The 18,407-nt window shown below is 39.9% G+C and overlaps 1 protein-coding gene and 2 pseudogenes across 1 annotated transcript; 1 reads left to right on the top strand and 2 right to left on the bottom strand.

Moving 5' to 3' along the window:
* The first annotated feature begins 783 nt into the window (after positions 1 to 783).
* On the top strand, positions 784 to 14,601 carry CD3G (CD3g molecule). The gene is made up of 6 exons (XM_036028487.1): positions 784 to 902; positions 11,348 to 11,371; positions 11,810 to 12,031; positions 12,625 to 12,756; positions 13,612 to 13,655; positions 14,025 to 14,601. The coding sequence occupies exons 1-6, from the start codon at positions 848 to 850 to the stop codon at positions 14,088 to 14,090; spliced, it is 543 nt and encodes a 180-aa protein (XP_035884380.1). The 5' UTR covers positions 784 to 847; the 3' UTR covers positions 14,091 to 14,601.
* LOC114499913 lies at positions 4,287 to 5,526 on the bottom strand (annotated as a pseudogene).
* Positions 14,602 to 17,769: 3,168 nt separating the features above from the next.
* LOC118501527 lies at positions 17,770 to 18,388 on the bottom strand (annotated as a pseudogene).
* Between the last annotated feature and the right edge of the window lie 19 nt (positions 18,389 to 18,407).

Genomic DNA, 18,407 nt, shown 5'->3' with positions numbered 1-18,407 from the left:
CCTCATACTCCCCAGTCTGCTAGCTGTCACCTCATTACATGGGCTCTCCACCCAGCTTCCCATTTCCACACCTCCTACCCATCTAGATAAATGTTTCTTCTTTAACTCCTTGGTGTTGGACTTCCGTACAGTTTGATTTTCTGGCAGTTCTGGTTCTTTTCTGTTTCTAAATTTGTCGTTATCTTTTTTTTGGTCATGCAAAGAAGCAAAGCATACCTACTTAGAATCTTGTTTCTGCTTCCATATCTCTGGCCTGTCTTGATGGAAATGTCTACCTATTTCCTTCCAAGCAGTCACTTCTTTGATGTTCTCATCTCAAAAAAACAGTAAAAAAATTTCCTAAATGAGCACCTGGACAGAGGTGGCTTTCTTCTCAGAGCTCCATCCCTGAGCACCTGAGCAATCTTACCCTAATTTATTAATTCTAGCAACAACTAGCAACAAGCACCAACTGGCTGAGATACTGGCAACAAGTGGTGGCAGAGACAATTATCTCCCTCATGAAGAAAGGAACCCATGTCATTTACTACCCAGCATCCAAGGCTATTCTCTGTGAAAGCCGGAGTCTCTGAGATGGGAATCCAGCACTCTCTCCCTCTCCCTCCTCACCACCTCCCACCTTTCAGTCCTTAAAGGAAAAGCAAGAGGCATCTGCACCTGCAGCCCTGCTGAGGCTCCAGCTGCCCACACTTAAAGCTGAGGGTGGAGACTCTGGGTTTTTGCCTTCCTGCAGGGGCCCCAGCCTTAAGAATGCTGGGCGGAGCCAGGCTAGCTACTGCACAGGCTGGCTGGCTGCTGATAGAGGCTGCTCAGTGCTTCAATCAGTGAGAGAAGAACAGAGACTGACATGGAACAGGGGAAGCATTTGGCTGGCCTTATCCTGGCTATCTCTCTTCTTCAAGGTAAGGGCCCACTTAGGGGGTCTGGCAGCCTAGAGAAAGACTTAGAGTAAGAGGCCACCAGGGGACAAGAATATTGAGATTGCTGACTTTGAGCCTACCTCAGCTGTTACCTTAGAGTTCAGAGAAAACAGAGCAAATGTGAAGCCTCTTGCTATTCTCTGTTAGAGAGAAGCAGTGTCCCATGAGAGAGATGAGGTCCTTATTTCCTGAGAAATCAAATCAGAGAACTTAGCTGGCTAGAGAGAGAACCTGGATGTCGCCATTTTAGGTTTGAATGTAGCCCCAAAGGACACAGGCCAGGAACCTGGAAGAAAAAGGTTTTGTGTTTTTTTTTTTCACCTAAAAGCTGTGGTTAGGAGTAGATCTGTGAAACATTCATTCAGTTGGTCAGTTCCATCACTAGTCAACAAGCACAGTGAGGTCCTATAATGTAATAAGCTAGGAAGATATAAAGCTAAATAAAAAAGAAATCTGCCCTATGAAAAATCATAAACTTCTGCCCTAAAGAAATCATAAACTACTTAGAGAAATAAGTTTCAGTGTTTCCAGATTGAGTGTAAGGTGCAATATAAGAAACCTGTATGAATATTCAGTTGTAAATATCCATCTAGAAGTGGATGAACTGAGCCAATACTTACATTCGGGACTAGGGATGGTTCTCCACTCAATGGGGGAAGCTAACACCATGAAAGTTGTTGAAATCACAGAAGTATTATGTTAGATATGAAGAATAGGTGCTGAGGGTGGAACTGTAAAAATACCAACCTTTAAGGGTAGCTAGAGAAAGAATATCCCTGAAAAGAGATAAGGAAATCATCAAAGAGCTGGAATAATCAGATGAGTCTGATGCTGTGGAAACGAAGCATACTATGGAAGTAGAGAGCTTCCAAAGGAGAAATTCACTGACAGTATGAGATATTAAGAAGTGATCCACTAATATAAGAACATATTTAAAAGTTTAAGTTTGTGGAACTTGGCAAAATAACATTCATGGATGATTTAGAACAGTTTCTTTGGGATACTGTGATTATAAGCCAAATGGAAATGAGTAGAAGGGCAAGGGAAGGTGATAAAGAGAAGCAAGTATGGACTATTCTTTCAAGAAGTTTGAGTGAGAATGGAGGAGGGTTATAGTGGTAAATAGGGGGAGGGGAGTACAGTCTAAGAAGAAATTTTTTGAGTGTGAAAGAAATTTGAGCACATTTCTAAAGGAGTAGATAGTGACTACAGTGAGGTCGTGGGGTTGATATTGAAAGGACAGAGTCAAGAGTAGGGTTAAGAGCACAGAAGGGAAGGCAACCTTACCCTCTGAGACTAGAAGAAAAGAAGTATAGATGACCTTGGCTGTAGAAAGTCTTATAGATGGAAAGGAAGGTGAAAGAGAAAGCACCATTACAGCATCTATGTTCTCAACAAACTAAGAGGGAGGTAATACCACCTGTCAAAGCTGAGCTGGGTGATGGTTGAGTAGAAGACTTAGAGAGGTCAGTGAGAGTATAGAATTATTTCTGAAGGGGTGGAAGCAAATAACACAGGTTTAGGGGCAATGCAGAAAGCCTGTGTGAGCAGCTCTTTCTGTAGAGCAGAAATCTGAGCTCAGCCACCAGTGATCTGTGTGAATTTGGGCAATGCCTGCTCCCTCTGGGATCAGTTCTCTCAGCAGGCAACATAAGAAATTTGGCTACATGAGTTCTCAAGTCCCAAAAGGAAGCAGAACTCAGGTAAGCAAGATTAAAAGATGTCAGCCCTGGCTGGTTTTGCTCAGTGGACTGAGCGCTGGCCTGCAAACCAAAGAGTTGCCAGTTCAATTCCCAGTCAGGGCACACACCTGGGTTGTGAGCCAGGTCCCCAGTGGATGGCACATAAGAAGCAACCACACATTGATGTTTCTTTTCCTCTCTTCCTCCCTCCATTCCCCCCTCATTAAAAATAAATAAACAGCCCTGGCTGGCGTAGCTCAGTGGATTGAGTACGGGCTGCAAACCAAAGTGTCACAGGTTCAATTCCCAGTCAGGGTACATTCCTGGGTTGCAGGCCATGACCCCCAGCAACTGCACATTGATGTTTCTCTCTCTTTCTCTATCTCCCTCCCTTCCCTCAATAAATAAAATCTTTAAAAATATATTTGAAAAAAATTAAAATAAAAATAAATAAATAAATAAACAAAATCTTTTTTAAAAAGATTAAAAGATGTCAGCAATCACTTGGACCCTCTTTCCTATGGAACCTGAGTTAAAATGAGAGTCCTCTTTGTCCTTCCCACGGTGAGCAGGTGGTCAGGGAGAAGAGCTAGTGAGAAATCTGCTTAACTGTGTGTCTTGCCTTTTAAAAATTCACTCATTTATTCATTTATGCATTTATTCAACAAATATAAAGTTCCTATTATGTTCCAAGCACATGATGGGTATTACTCACAAACTGTTCAGCCTTGTGTGATGGTCTAAGACAACTGACTCTTTCCAACTATTTTCATCATACTTTGATTCATGCCCCACTTTTCCCTCTAACCATATTACCTATCTTGTCTTTTTCCAAGTCTATATCTTTCCTTAGCTATTCTTTCTCCCCAGAATGTCTTTCTCTGTCTGGTGAATTCCTACTTATTCTTTAGGCCCAGTCAACAGTCACCTTCTCTGGTAAGCTTTCCCTCTCACTGACACTTGGGCAAAATCAATAGTTTTCATCTGTTTTACATGTTTTCATATAAGTACTAAATGATAAGTTATGTTTTATTACATTAATTACATATGTGTTTTTTCCACCTCATTGTAAACTCTTTGGAAGTAGCAACTAGTTCTTCATATCACTACCCTTTTCTTTTGCTTTACTTAGTCATGTCATAATAGTACATAGGAACATAACAGTGCTCAGCAAATTTAAATTAAATCCAATTGAATTGAACTCCAGAGCTAGTTCTCTATAGTACTTCTACCATACAACTCTACTATTCAGGGTTTGGACACAAATTTGGGATGTATGGAATAGCTAATTCCTATACCTACCTGGCAGGGAGATACCATGATCATGAATAGCTAACTCCTCTGGACATTCAGGGTTTCTACAAGAACTGGATCATCAAAACTGAAGATTTTTTAACTCACCTCTAACGGCTTTAGCTAGTGCACACACACTGCTTCAGCTACTGAAGGAGAAGAGATTCCAGGCTTTACAATCAATACCCTTACAAAGACTGCAATACAATTCTGATGTTAGCATCAGACCCCATAGGTTAAGGGCACAGTCACCAACAAAACTATCTTCACTTCATTTTTTTTACAAGACAAACATGTAATAAAAACTGGTCAGTGGGTATGTAATAGTCCAAGGGGCAAAATAGTTTGGGACTGTATTACAAATTTAAAAATAAATGCTGAAGTAAAAATGTTACATATTATCATCATCTGACTCATCTTCCTTCAAAGATTCCTTAGCATATTTCTCTATCTCTTCCCATATATCTTTTGGAACAATTTCATGTGTTCCTTTAGTTATTTCACCAACCCAGCTGAGCTTCAGTTCAAAGCTTTATCCTTAACTTCATCGTGTACTATGAATTATTTTTGCAAGTTGTTTAACAACATCACATCAGGTCATTTCTTTCATATGAAGCTTTTCTATTCCTGTCTTTGCAGCTTGCCTGGCTTTGCCAATAGCAAAGCCCCAATAACCATATGAAACACCCGATGGGTCAATCATATAGAGATGTGCACCAGCACTGTAAGACCCAAACATGAAACTGCAGCAAAAGGTTTAAAAGCACCATAGAGTATATATGCATGTACATATATGGCCACTCTCTACAAAATCTTTTAGTGGAACATTATAGCCAAAGTTAAATCTAATGTTGGAAGCTTCTTTTCTTGCAATGTCTGCTATGAATGAGCATCTGCCAACAAACCTGCTACTGCCATTCCAACATTAAAAAGCCATTTGTGGAGGGTGGGCTGGGTTGGGAGTAAAAGGGAGAAAACTGTACTTGAACAATGATTAAAATAAAATTTAAAAATAAATAAATAAACAAAACCAATGAAAAATTTTTTAAAAAAGCCATTTGTAGCCCTGGCTGGTGTAGCTCAGTGGATTGATTGTGGGCTGCAAACCAGGCATCATAGGTTCGATTCCCAGTCCGGGCACATGCCTAGGTTGCAGGCCATGGCCCCCAGCAACCGCACATTGATGTCTCTCTGTCTCTGTCTCTCTCTCTCTCTCCCTTCCCTCTCTAAAAATAAATAAAATCTTTAAAAGAAATTTTAAAAAAAAGTTGAATGTTCATTCATTTAAAAAAAAAAAAAAGCCATTTGTTGGAATCTTCCTCATACATTTTGGAAAGGACTAATTTTTCTACCCAAAAGACTACATCATGTTTACATCTGATTCCATTAGCTGTACTACTATTTTCCACAGCCTTCATAGCATGTTCAACTTGAAAATCTCTTCTATCAGGAGAAAATGTAGAAGCTCACAGGTCATACTCAGTGCTGATTGAGCTCATCCTGCTATAACCAGCAGAACGTGTTTACTCTCATTTTAATTTCTTTTTTTTTTTTGCCTTCTTAGCGAATTTATCGGGGTGACACTGGTTAAAAAAATTCTACAGGTTTCAGATGCATAATTCTACAGCACATCATCTGTACACTGTATTGTGTGCTCACCACCCCAAATTAAGTCTCCGCCCATCACCATTTATCCCTCTATACCCTCCTCTTCCTCCTCCCACCTCCCCTTTTCCTGGCAAACATTACACAATTGTCTGTGTCTGTGAGTTTTTTCTTTGTAAAATTATTTTTAATATATTTTAATTGATTATGCCATTACAGTTGTCCCACTTTTTTCACCCTTTTATTCCCCTCCACCCTACATCCTCCCTCACACCAGCACTGTCCCACCTCCCACTTAATTCATGTCCCTGGGTCATGAATTACATATAAGTTCTTTGGCTTCCCCATTTCCTTCACTATTCTTAACCTCCCCGCCTATTATGTACCTACCATTATGCTTCCTATTCCCTGTACCTTTTCCTTCATTCTTCATCTCCCCTTCCCCACTGATAACCCTCCATGTAATCTCCATTTCTGCAATTCTGCTCCTGCTCTAGGTGTTTGCTTAGTTCATTTGGGGTTTTTTTTTTAGGTTCAGTTGTTGATAGTTGTGACCTTCTTGTCATTTTACTGTTCATAGTTTTGATATATATATTTTTTCTAGATAAGTCCCTTTAACATTTCACAGAATAAGGGCTTGATGATGATGAACTCCTTTAACATTACCTTGTCTGGGAAGCACTTTATCTGCCCTTCCATTCTAAATGATAGCTTTGCTGGATAGAATAATCTTGGGTGTAGGTTCTTGCCTTGCATGACTTTGAATATTTCTTTCCAACCCCTTCTTGCATGCAAGGTTTCTTTGGAGAAATCAGCTAACAGCCTTAGGGGAACTCCTTTGTAGGTAACTGTCTCCTTTTCTCTTGCTGCTTCTAAGATTCTCCCCTTCTCTTTAATTTTGGCTAATGTAATTATGATGTGCCTTGGTGTGTTCTTCCTTGGGTCCAACTTCTTTGGGACTCTCTGAGCTTCCTGGACTTCCTGTAAGTCTATTTCCTTTGTCAGATTGGGAAAGTTTTCTTTCATTATTTGTTCAAATAAGTTTTCAATTTCTTGCTCTTTCTCTTCTCCTTCTGGAAGCCCTATAATTTGGATGTTGGAATATTTAAAAATGTCCTGGAGTTTCCTAAGCCTCTCCTCACTTTTTTTTTTGAATTCTTGTTTCTTCATTCTTTTCTGGTTGGATATTCCTTTCTCCCTTTTGGTACACACCATTGATTTGAGTCCCAGTTTCCTTCCCATCACTATTGGCTCCTTACACAGTTTCTGTTATTTCAATTTGCATAATCTTCGTTTTTTTATCTAATTTGCAACCAAATTCAACCAATCCTGTGAGCATCCTGATTACCAGTGTTTTGAATTGTGCATCTGATAAGTTGGCTATCTCTTCATTGCTTAGTTGTATTTTTTCTGGAGCTTTGATCTATTCTTTCATTTGGGCCATATTTTTTTTTTTTTTTTTTGTCTCTGCAGGCCTGTTACATAGTAAGGAGCAGAGCCTTAGGTATTAGCCAGGGCTGGGCAACCCACGTCACTGTGTTGTGGTGCTGTATGTGGGGGAGGGGTCTGAAAGAGAACAATGTTGCTTGCTCAGCTCTCTGGGTGGCTTTCAATCATTTCTTCCTCTACCTACAAGCAAATTGGGCCCTTCTAGTGTTAATTCCTGGGTAGGTAGTTTTGTGTACAGTCTAGGACCCTATGGGTCTCTCCAACAAACTGTCCTGTGAGGCTGGGAATTTCTCCTGCTGCCTGAACTTCCACAGGTTTTTTTCACTCAGAGGTTTTGAGGACTTATTTCCCTGCACTGGAAGCCTGGGTTACAGAATCTGTCCCCCTCCCTAGTTTTTCCTTCCAGTTTATCCACATGCAAATATGGGACAGCCTGCTATGCCAGCTGCTGCCTTGCCTATACTGGTCCTCCTGCTGCTACCCCCATTGCCCATCTCCACCCCTCCTACTAGTCTGATGAATGTTCCTTTTTTAACTGCTTGGTTGTTGGACTTCCATACAGTTCAACTTTCTGGCAGTTCTGGTTATTTTCTTTTATTTTAAATTTGTTATTGTCCTTCTTTTGGTTGTGCAAGGAGGCAAAGTGTATCTACATACACCTCTACCTTGGCTGGAAGTCTGATTTTATTTTTTTGTAATAAAAAAATTGCAAAATTACATTTTTTGTGTATACTGCCTTCCTAAGTTGTTCTATCAAATTAACAGACTTGAGGGGGTCATGAGAACCCTCCAGATTTGTATACAGTTCATCAAAAGTGTGGGTGTACTGGAGGCCCCTCAAATTTTGCCTGACATTTAAAGTGAGGTGGGGTACATCTGGAGAAGATGGAGGCATAGGTAGACACACTTTGCCTCCTCACACAACCAAAAGAAGATCAAGAACAAATTTAAAAACAAATAAGCCCTAGCTGGTTTGGCTCAGTGGTTTGAGCATGGGCCTGTGAACCAAAGGGTTTCTGGTTCAATTCCCAGTCAGGGTACATGCTTGGGTTGTGGGCCAGGTCCCTAGTGGTAGGCACATGAGAGGCAACCATACATTGATGTTTTTCTCCCTCTCTTTCTCCTTCCCTTCCCCTTTTTCTAAAAAATAAACAAATAAAATGTTTAAAAATAATAAAAACAAATAATAACCAGAACTGCCAGAAAATCAAACAGTATGGAAGTCCAACAACCAAGGAATTAAAGAAGAAATATTCATCTAGACTGTTAGGAGAGGAAGAGATGGGCAGCCAGGGCAGAGAGGGCACATGGCAAGGCTGCAGCTGGAGGACCAGGTGGTCCCACATTTATGTGTGAATAAACAGGGAGAAATAACTGGTGAGCAAGACAGACCTTACAACCCAGAGTCTCAGCATGGGAAAAGAAAGCCTCAAAAATCAGTGGGGATTGAGGAGGCGGGAGAAACTCCCAGCCTCACAGGAGAGTTCATTTGAGAGACCCACAGAGTCCTAGAACATACACAAGCCCGCCCACTCACCCAGGAATCAGCACCAGAAAGGCCTAATTTGCTTGTGGGTAGTGCAAGAAGTGACTGAAAACCTGCCGAGAGCCAAGCAAACAGCATTGTTCCCTCTTAGACCCCTCCCCCCCCATACGGTACCACAATGCAGCAACAAGGGTTGCCCCACCCTGGCAAATACCTAAGGCTCCACCCCTTACTATGTAACAGGTATTCTGACACACGCACACACACACACACACACACACACAAATATATATATATATATATCCCAAATGGGAGAATAAAACAAAGCTCCAAAAATAGAACTAAGTGATAAAAAGATAGCCAACCTATCAGACACAGAGTTCAAAACAATGGTAATCAGGATGCTCACAGAAATGATTGAGTACAGTTGCAAAATGGAGGAAAAAGTGAAGGCTATGCAAACTGAAATAAAGAAAAATATACAAGGAACCAACAGTGAGGGGAAAGAAACCAAGACACAAATCAATGATTTGGAACAGAAGGAAAAAGGAAACATTCTACAAGAACAGAATGAAGAAATAATAATTCCAAACATTGAGGAGAGACTTATGAAACCCTGGGACAACTTTAAACATTCCAACATCCAAATTTTAGGGCTTCCAGAAGAAGAAGAGAAAGAGCAAGAAATTGAAAACTTATTTGAACAAATAATGAAGGAAAACTTTCCCAATCTGACAAAGGAAATAGACTTACAGGAAGTCCAGGAAGCTCAGAGAGCCCTAAAGAAGTTGGACCCAAGGAGGAACACACCAAGGCACATCATAATTACATTAGCCAAAATTAAAGAGAAGGGGAGAATCTTAGAAGCAGCAAGAGAAAAGGAGACAGTTACCTACAAAGGAGTTCCCCTAAGGCTGTTAGCTGATTTCTCCAAAGAAACCTTGCATGCAAGAAGGGGTTGGAAAGAAATATTCAAAGTCATGCAAGGCAAGAACCTACACCCAAGATTATTCTATCCAGCAAAGCTATCATTTAGAATGGAAGGGCAGATAAAGTGCTTCCCAGACAAGGTAATGTTAAAGGAGTTCATCATCATCAAGCCCTTATTCTGTGAAATGTTAAAGGGACTTATCTAGAAAAAATATATATATCAAAACTATGAACAGTAAAATGACAAGAAGGTCACAACTATCAACAACTGAACCTACAAAACAAAAGCAAAAATGAACTAAGCAAACAACTAGAACAGGAATGAAATCACAGAAATAGAGATCACATGGAGGGTTATCAGTGGAGGGGAGGAAAATGGGGGAGAAAAGTACAGGGAATTAGAAGCATAATTGGTAGTGACAAAATAGACAGGGAAGGGGTTAAGAATAGTATAAGAAATGGAGAAGCCAAAGAACTTATATGTATGACCCAGGACATGAGCTAAGAGGAAGGGAATGCTGGCGGGAAGGGGGGTGCAGGGCAGAAGAGGATAAAGGGGAGAAAAGTGGGCCAACTGTAATAATATAATCAATAAAATATACCTTAAAAAAAGACAGGTCATACATTTCCAGGGTCTCAGGGCTTGTATCTCTCGGCCAGTCAGTCAGTGAATCAGTGGAAAAGAAGATCAAAAATATGAATGGCAAAATGACAAGAAAGTCACAACTATCAACAACTGAATCTAAAAAAAAAACAAAAACAAAAATGAACTAAGCAAACAACTAGAATAGGAACAGAGTCACAGAAATTGAGATCACATGGAGGGTTATCAGTGGTGAAGGGGAGAGGAAGAATAGGGGAAAAGGTGCAGGGAATAAGAAGCATAAATGATAGGTACATAAGAGACAGGGGGAGAATAAAAATAGTATAAGAAATGGAGAAGCCAAAGAACTTATATGTACAACCCATAAATGTGAACTAAGGTGGGGGAATGATTGTGGGGGGAGGATGCAGGGTAGAGGGGAATCAAGGGGAGAAAAATTGGCATTGATTGTGCTATTACAACTATTACCATTGTAATAGTATAATCAATAAAATTTATTTTAAAAATAAAAACTATGAGAACTAAAAATAAAAAATAATATCAGCCCTGACTGGAATGGCTCAGTGGATTGAGTACCAGCCTACAAACCAAAGGGTCATAGGTTCTATTCCCAGTCAGGGCACATGCCTGGGTTATGGGCCATGTCCTCAGTAGGGGGTGCATGAGAGGCAACCACACGTCAGTGTTTCTCCCCCTCTCTTTCTCCTTCTCTTCCCCTTTCTCTTAGAATAAATAAATTAATAATCTTTAAAAAGAAAGAACTCACAGAATGAGAGAATATATTTTAAAAATAAAAATAAAATCAGCAGTAGCCAAATAAAAAGACACATAGGGTGGGATCTGTGCCTCTCCATATGGAATTAGAATATATCTGTAACCTTCCTGGCACATTGAAGTATTCACCAATCAAGAATCTCCACTGAGTTTTATTACATGGTCACAATTAATTGAATCATTGGCCATGTGATTAAATCAGTCTCCAGAGGCCCTCCCCTCCCAGAGAACGAAGTCCCAATCCTCTAATCATGAGGTTGGTCTTGACCAGCCCCCATCCTGAAACATCTCATTAGTATACACACATATATGGTTCTAGGGCCCAGTAAGAATAATAAAGGCACTCCTGAAATTCCAAGGGTTTAGAAACTCCCTCCCAGGAATTCATGACAGAAACCAGACAAATTCTTTATCACACGATACCCTGAATTTAACTTGGTGATTTATGTTAACAATTCAGGGACCTGGGTCTAGATACCATTATTCCTGTGGATTAGCACCTCTCTCCATCTTGACCTCAAATGACCATGTAAATGATACCTCAGGGCATCTGAATAACTCCATGCCCAGCTGATGATCCTCTGTCTCTCTTCTGTCTCTACAGGTACTATTGCCCAGTGGAAACAAGGTAGGGAAATGGCTTCTTTCTATGCTCAAAATCTGAGGAAATTATGGAAATATGGCTTCCTACAACGGTGGTTCTGGGATAATGTGTGATAAATAGCAAATCTCCCCACTGTCAACCAAATCAGTGGCCAGTCATGACCAGCAATTAACTGTCTAATTCTTGGAGGAGAAACAACAGCACACTAGCAACTAGGAACTACTCAAACTGTTACCTATGAACCAAAAGCATTGATATAACCTGGAAGCATGATAGAAATAAGAATCTTAGCCCCTCCCCGGAACAACTAAATTAGAACCTGAAATTCTAACTACGTCCCATGTGATTCATGGACACATTAAAATTGGAGAAGCACTGCTGTAATGATCTTCTTCTGATACCCTGGGGTAGAGAGAATTTTAGAGGCAAATCCTTAACAGACCATGGCTTTTCCCCTTTCAGGAGAACCAATGGTAGTAGCAGTGGATGAAAATCAAGAAGATGGTTCAGTACTTCTGACTTGTAACTTGAAAGATGAAAGTATAAAATGGTTTAAAGATGGAAAGGAAATAATGACAAATAAAACTACATTGAAACTGGGAAGTAGTTTGAAGGACCCTCGAGGGACATATTTGTGTCAAGGATCAAAGAACAATTCTGCAACACTCCAAGTGTATTATAGAAGTATGTGATCCTCTCTGGTTTGTTTGTTGTGAAATTAAGCTGTACTTGCTGTTGGTGATTTCCTGTCCAGAATGAGTGATAAACTAGATGCTAAACAGCCAATTCTCTTAGTCTTAGCTTGCCTCTTTTTGATTATACAACAAGACAGGTCTCCCAGCTTCTTGGTAAAACATAGCCAGTCCTGAAAGCCTGGTTTACCTTTGGGTAGGACTCCTGTATTGGAGCAGTGAGCAATTTATATAAACTGAGTTAGGGTGTGTAGAGGAAACAGGAGATTACAAGGTGAACAGCAGTGAGATGTTGAAGGCAGTTGAACATGGAGAAGAGGATATAATCTTTCTTCTGTTTCACATAGTCCCTGGTAGTAAGTCTACATGGACTTCCCCAGGACTCCTGGAGGAGAGAGGAACATCAAGAAGCATTGCATTCATAGCCAGGGGTATTCCTAGACAATTCCCTTACTGTACAACTCACAGAGGGAGAAGCTTGTTGTCCTAACTAGACAAAGGCATTATTGCTGGTGGCAGGAGAAAAATATTCAGAAAAGCAACTTTCACACCCTGAAATAAGTTTGTCCCTCCCTTTCCTCACAGTGTGTCAGAATTGCATTGAGCTGAATGCATCCACCATGTCTGGTTTTGTCTTCGTCGAAATCATCAGCATTTTTTTCCTTGCTGTTGGGGTGTACTTCATTGCTGGACAGGATGGAGTTCACCAGTCAAGAGGTAAAAGATGTTCTTAGATGAGATATGAGACTCCCTGCAACCCTCAGCTTTCTTCCCACCTAAAGAGTCCCAAGAGAAGAGACTGAGCTGGCACGTATTGCTAATGTGCATGGTTGGGTGAGGCTCTCTGTAGTCAGGAGAAAAGGACACTTGGTGTTTTCACAGCATACTACCTGTCCCAAGATCCAACTCCCTCTGTGTTTGAGAAAACAACTCTGAAGTAAAACATACATACAGAAAAGTGTATGAATCACCAGCATACAGTTAAAAAAAAATAGCCCTCAGTGGTGTGGCTTAGTGGATTAAGCGCTAGCCTACAAACCAAAGGATGCCCAGTTTGATTCCCAATTAAGGCACATGTCTGGGTTGTGGGCCAGGTCCTGGGTTGGGGGTGCATGAGAGGAAGTCACACACTGATGTTTCTCTCCCCCTCTTTCTCTCTCCCTTTCCGTCTCTCTAAAAAAATAAAATAAATAAAAGCTTTCTTTAAAAAGTTAAGCAAGCGCACCCCTTAAGCCAGCACTCAGTTTAAGAAGAATATTACCAACACCTTACACGTCCCCCTTGTGGTCATTTCCAGGCTCTACCTATCCCCAAAAGTGAGCACTATCATGACTTCTAACATTGATTAATCTTGCCTGTTTTTGTTCCTTCTGTAACATAGACTCATACAGTAAGTACTCTTGTGTGTGGCTTCTTTTACTTAACAAGATGCTTGTGACAACCATCAATATTCTTGTATGTAGGTGTATTTCACTAATTCTTATTGCTATTTAGTACTCCATTGCATGAATATAATCAAATTTATTATCCATTCTACCTTGTGTGTATGTGTTTTATTTATCTTTTGTGCAGCTTCAGACAAGCAGACCCTGTTATCCAATGACCAGCTCTACCAGGTAAGGGATTGGGGAATGATAGAGACATTGCTACAATTAGTGGTGATTTAAACTTTTGGGATGGGAGCAGGAGGCAAGTTATCTGGAAGATACTATATTGTAGATAAGAAACTGCTTAGAACATGCCAGAATATGGCATATTTATCACTTTGGGTAGAATGAATGAAATAAGGAGAAAGGTTGAGCAAGACTGAGGTCCGGATCTAGTGAGAATAACTAAAGAACACATTGAGAGGGAAAGTATATACAGAGCCTTCATCTCCTTGTCTTCTGTCTGCCCCCAGGGCCACTAAGTACCCACTTCAAAGCCTTGCACATAATTCCTAAAGGATGGGGGAAATGAGCTCATGACTGTGCTGTCCTTTTTAGCCCCTGAAGGATCGGGAAGATGACCAGTACAGCCACCTTCAAGGAAACCAGCTGAGAAAAAACTGAGCTCCGCACTCAGAGCAGGCGTGTCCTTCCACACCGTTTCTAAGACAGTGCCTTTGCATCACCTGCCTTGCCAACTGCTGCTGATTTTATTTTCTTTCCCCAAGCAACTATAAAGTCCGGGTAGGAGTGGGAGGTGATTGCAGAGGCCCATTTCTGAAAACACAAGAGCCACTGCTAATTTTCTTGGCATAAGAAAATATGAAAGCTGTGTGTATCTTTAAATTCTTTCAGAAAAAGAATGCTGAATATTAATCTTAATTCTATATAAGTGTTTCTCAACACCCACACCATTAACATTTTGGTCTAGATAATTATTTGTGGTGGAGATACTGTCCTGTGCCCTCTGCATTGTGGGGTTTTTAGCAGCCTCCCTGGCCTCTATTCACCAAATGTCAGCAATACCCCTGTTTTGAAAACTACAAATACTGTATCTCCAGATATTTCAAGTGCCCCTCAAGGGCAAAACTGTCCTTATTTAAAAACCACTAATAAATATTAACTTTTCAACCAAATAACCAATCAATCTGAAGTTCTGACTCAATCAGTCAAAAGTTTCAACCAGGAAAACAGGGCCCAAGCATTATTTGGTTTTCTGAACCAGTTGTATTTTGTTTTAATCCAGGTATTCTACTTTGTATCCAGTTCTCAGAAACAAAGCAATACATTTTGGAGCACTCCTACAGAGATACTTTCAGCTCTAAAACTAGACTCAGCCCTGGCTGGTATGGCTCAGTGGACTGAGCGCTGGCCTGCAAACCAGAGGGATGCTGGTTGATGTTCCTGGTCAGGGCACATGCCTGGGTTGCTGTCCAGGTCAGGCTCCCAGTGGGGGGCATGTGAGAGGGAAGTACACATTGATGTTTTTCTCCCTCTCTTTCTTCCTCCTGCCCTGCTGTCTAAAATAAATAAATAATTTTTTAAAATAAAATAAAATAAAACAGAGTTTCAGAAGCAATAAATGGAGAAGAAGGGCCATCAAAACAAATTTTGGGTTTTCTCAAAAATAAAATAAAAGTAAAGTAGAAACATGTATGGTATTTCAAGAGTAGCACCTATTGAGAAGTGATTTTTCTGTAAAAGATAAATGATAAGGTAAATAACCCCCACAATTTGAATATAATTTTTTAAGTTTTCACTTTTACCTACTTTTTGTATAGGTTATAATTCACATGGGTCAAATATGCAATGAAACATTTCCCCTCCACCTCCATCTGCAGTCACCCAGTTGCCTTCTCCAGAGGCAAACAACATGCTAGCTTTTCTATATCTTTACAACATATATAATGTATTATATATCAGAAGTATTCTAAACATAAATGAGCAAATTCTTAAGAACACATTTTCTCCCTTCTTTTTTCACACAAATAATAGCATACTATACATCTTATATCTTACACTTTTTACCTAAGGAAACCTGAAGATTATTTTATGCCAGCATATAGAGAAGCTTATTTTTTTAAGATTTTATTTATTTATCTTTAGAGAAAAGGGAAAGGAGGGAGAAAGAGAGGGAGAGAAACATCAATGTGTGGTTGCCTCTCATGCATCCCCAACTGAACACCTGTCCCACAACCCAGGCATGTGCCCTGACTGGGAATTGAGCCAGTGACTCTTTGGTTTGCAGACCAGCACTCAATCCACTGAGCCACACCAGCCTGTGCAGAAGCTCCTTTTTTGTTTTTAATGTGCCCACATTTACAGATACACTACAATTTATTTAACTAACCCTCTACTGATAGACATTTAAATTGGTTCCAATCTGTTCTTAGAATGAATGTTGCGATGACTAACAGTATATAAGTGTCATTTTAAAAAATAATTGTATTGAGGTATAATTTGCTATAAAATTCATTCATTTTAAGTGTTTTCACCTGTTCTTAGTAATTTTTAGTAAATGTATCCAGTTGCACAACCATCACCATAATGCAGCTTTAGAACATTTCCATCACTCTCTTTTAAGATCCCCTGTGCTCTTTGTAGTCAATCCTATTCACACCCTTAGCCCCAGGCAACCATTAATCTCTTTGCTGTTTCTTTAAATTTGCCTTTTCTGTTGGAGTATCCAGTATACCAAAAGGTTGTGGGTTTGATTCCCAGTCAGGGCATGTAACTATGTTGTGGGTTCAATCCCCAGTTGAGGTACATATGGGAAGCAATTGATCAATGTCTCTCTCTCTCTCTCTCTCTCTCTCTCTCTCTCTCTCTCTCTCTCTCTCACACACACACACACACACACACACACACACTCTCTCTCTCTCTCTCTCTCTCCTTTTTCTTCCTCTCTTCTCTCTCCTCCTCCCTCTCTCCCTCCCTCCCTCCTTCTCTCCTTGTCTGCCTGTCTCTCTCTCTCTCTCTCTCTCTCTCACTCACTCGCTCTCTCTCTCTCAAATCAATAAATATAATCTCAGATGAGGATAAAATAAACAAAAATAAATTTGACTTTTCTGGATATTTCATTTAAATGGAATCACAAAATGCTGGTCTGGACAATATTATGCAAGTCTTTGTGTGGACACATTTTTTTGTTTATCTGGGGTTGATAACTAGAAGTAAAATATTGCCAGGCTATATGGAAAGTTTATGATTAGCTCTTTAAGAAACTTCCTGTTTTCCAAACTGAGTGTCCCATTTTATATTCCCACCAGCAATGAATAAGGGTTCCTGTTTCCACATATTCTCACCAATATTTGTTACTCTTGTGTTTTTTAGTATAGTCTTTCCAGTGAGTATAAAATGGTATCTTATTGTGACTTTAATTTCAATTTTATGTGCTTATTAGACATTTTCATATCTTTAATGAAATATTTATTTAAATCTTTTCTTTTTAGTGAATTTACTGGAGTGACACTGGTTAACAAAATTCTACAGGTTTTGAGTTCACAATTCCACAGCATATCACCTGTACACTATATTGAATGTTCACCACAAGTCAAGTCTCCGCCCATCACCATTTGTCCCTCTATACCTTCTTCTACCTCCCCCTACTCCCCGCTCCTCCTGGCAATCACCACACTGTTGTCTGTGTCCATGTGTTTTTTCTCTCTTTCTTTTTGCTCAGTCCCTCCACCACCCACCCACCCCAAATAGCTGTCAGCTTGCTGTCTATCTATGAGTCTGTCTCTATTTTGCTTACTGGTTTATTTTGTTCATTAAATTCTACATATGAATGAAATCATATGGCATTTTTCTTTCTCTGATTGGCCTATTTCACTTAGCATAATGCTCTCCAGGTCCATCCACGCTGTCATGAAAGGTACAATTGCCTTCCTTTTATGGCCATATAGTATTCCATTGTGTAAATGTACCATAGTTGTTTTATCCTTTCATCTACTGACGGGCACTTGGGCTACTTCCAAATCTTAGCTATTGTAAATAATACTGCAATAAACATAAGGAAGTATATCTGTCTTCAAATTAGTGTTTCAGGTTTCTTCAGGTAAATTCCTAGAAGTGGAATCACTGAGTCATAAGGTGGTCCATTTTTAATTTTTTGAGGTACCCCCATACAACTTTTCACAGTGGCTACACCACTCTGCATTCCCACCAACAGTGCACTAAGACTCCCTTTTCTCCACATCCTCTCTAACACTTGTTTGTTGATTTATTGATGATAGCCATTCTGATAGGTTTGAGGTGATATCTCATTGTCACTTTAATTTGAATTTCTCTGATTATTAGTGACGTTGAGCATCTTTTCGTATGTCTATTGGCCATCAGTATGTCCTATTTGGAGAAGTGTCTATTCAGGTCCTGTTCATTTCAGAGAAGTAGATGTTAAGCACCGAAAAAAGCAGAAGTTAGTATAGTGTGGCACATGTTATAGAGATAAACTTTTTGTACAGGCTTCAAATTTAGCTCTCATTGAATATTCACCAGTTTGTGAAAAGTGGTTTAAAATACATTCAAAGATTCATTTCACTACAAAAATGAACAGACTTTTTGGGGTCTGAAGGGATTCCTACTCAAAGATACCCCAATAAGCAGGGGGGGGGTCATATTAAGAATTCTGCAGACAGAATTATTTCAGATCTGCTGCTATGTGGGAAACTTTCACACTATCGAGCCTAGCCTCCACCTGGAGCTGTTGAACCACTTTCTTCATAGCATTGACAGTGGAAGAATCAGGCATGGTGCACATGAGAGCCAGGCAGATACATTAGTAGTGGGTCAGTTGTGGGTCTGAAGGGCCAGACAGTGAGACCCAAAACTTTTTTTAATTGGGTTCTTGTCTTATTACTTTTTGTTGTTTGTTGTTTGCTGAGTATAGGAGTTCTTACATTTTTTAATACAAATTCTGCAACAGATATATAATTTGCA

Source organism: Phyllostomus discolor, chromosome 6 (genome assembly GCF_004126475.2).
Source record: "Phyllostomus discolor isolate MPI-MPIP mPhyDis1 chromosome 6, mPhyDis1.pri.v3, whole genome shotgun sequence".
In the NCBI taxonomy this organism is placed as follows: domain Eukaryota; kingdom Metazoa; phylum Chordata; class Mammalia; order Chiroptera; family Phyllostomidae; genus Phyllostomus; species Phyllostomus discolor.
The sequence above is the reverse complement of the archived record's forward strand: the minus strand, read 5'-3'. Positions and strand labels throughout refer to the sequence as shown.

Coding starts and splice junctions, on each gene's coding strand:
- CD3G (XM_036028487.1), top strand. CDS start 848: ATGGAACAGGGGAAGCATTTGGCTGGCCTTATCCTGGCTATCTCTCTT. Junction 11,372..11,809: donor TATTGCCCAGTGGAAACAAG/GTAGGGAAATGG, acceptor TTCCCCTTTCAG/GAGAACCAATGGTAGTAGCA. Junction 12,032..12,624: donor ACTCCAAGTGTATTATAGAA/GTATGTGATCCT, acceptor CTTTCCTCACAG/TGTGTCAGAATTGCATTGAG.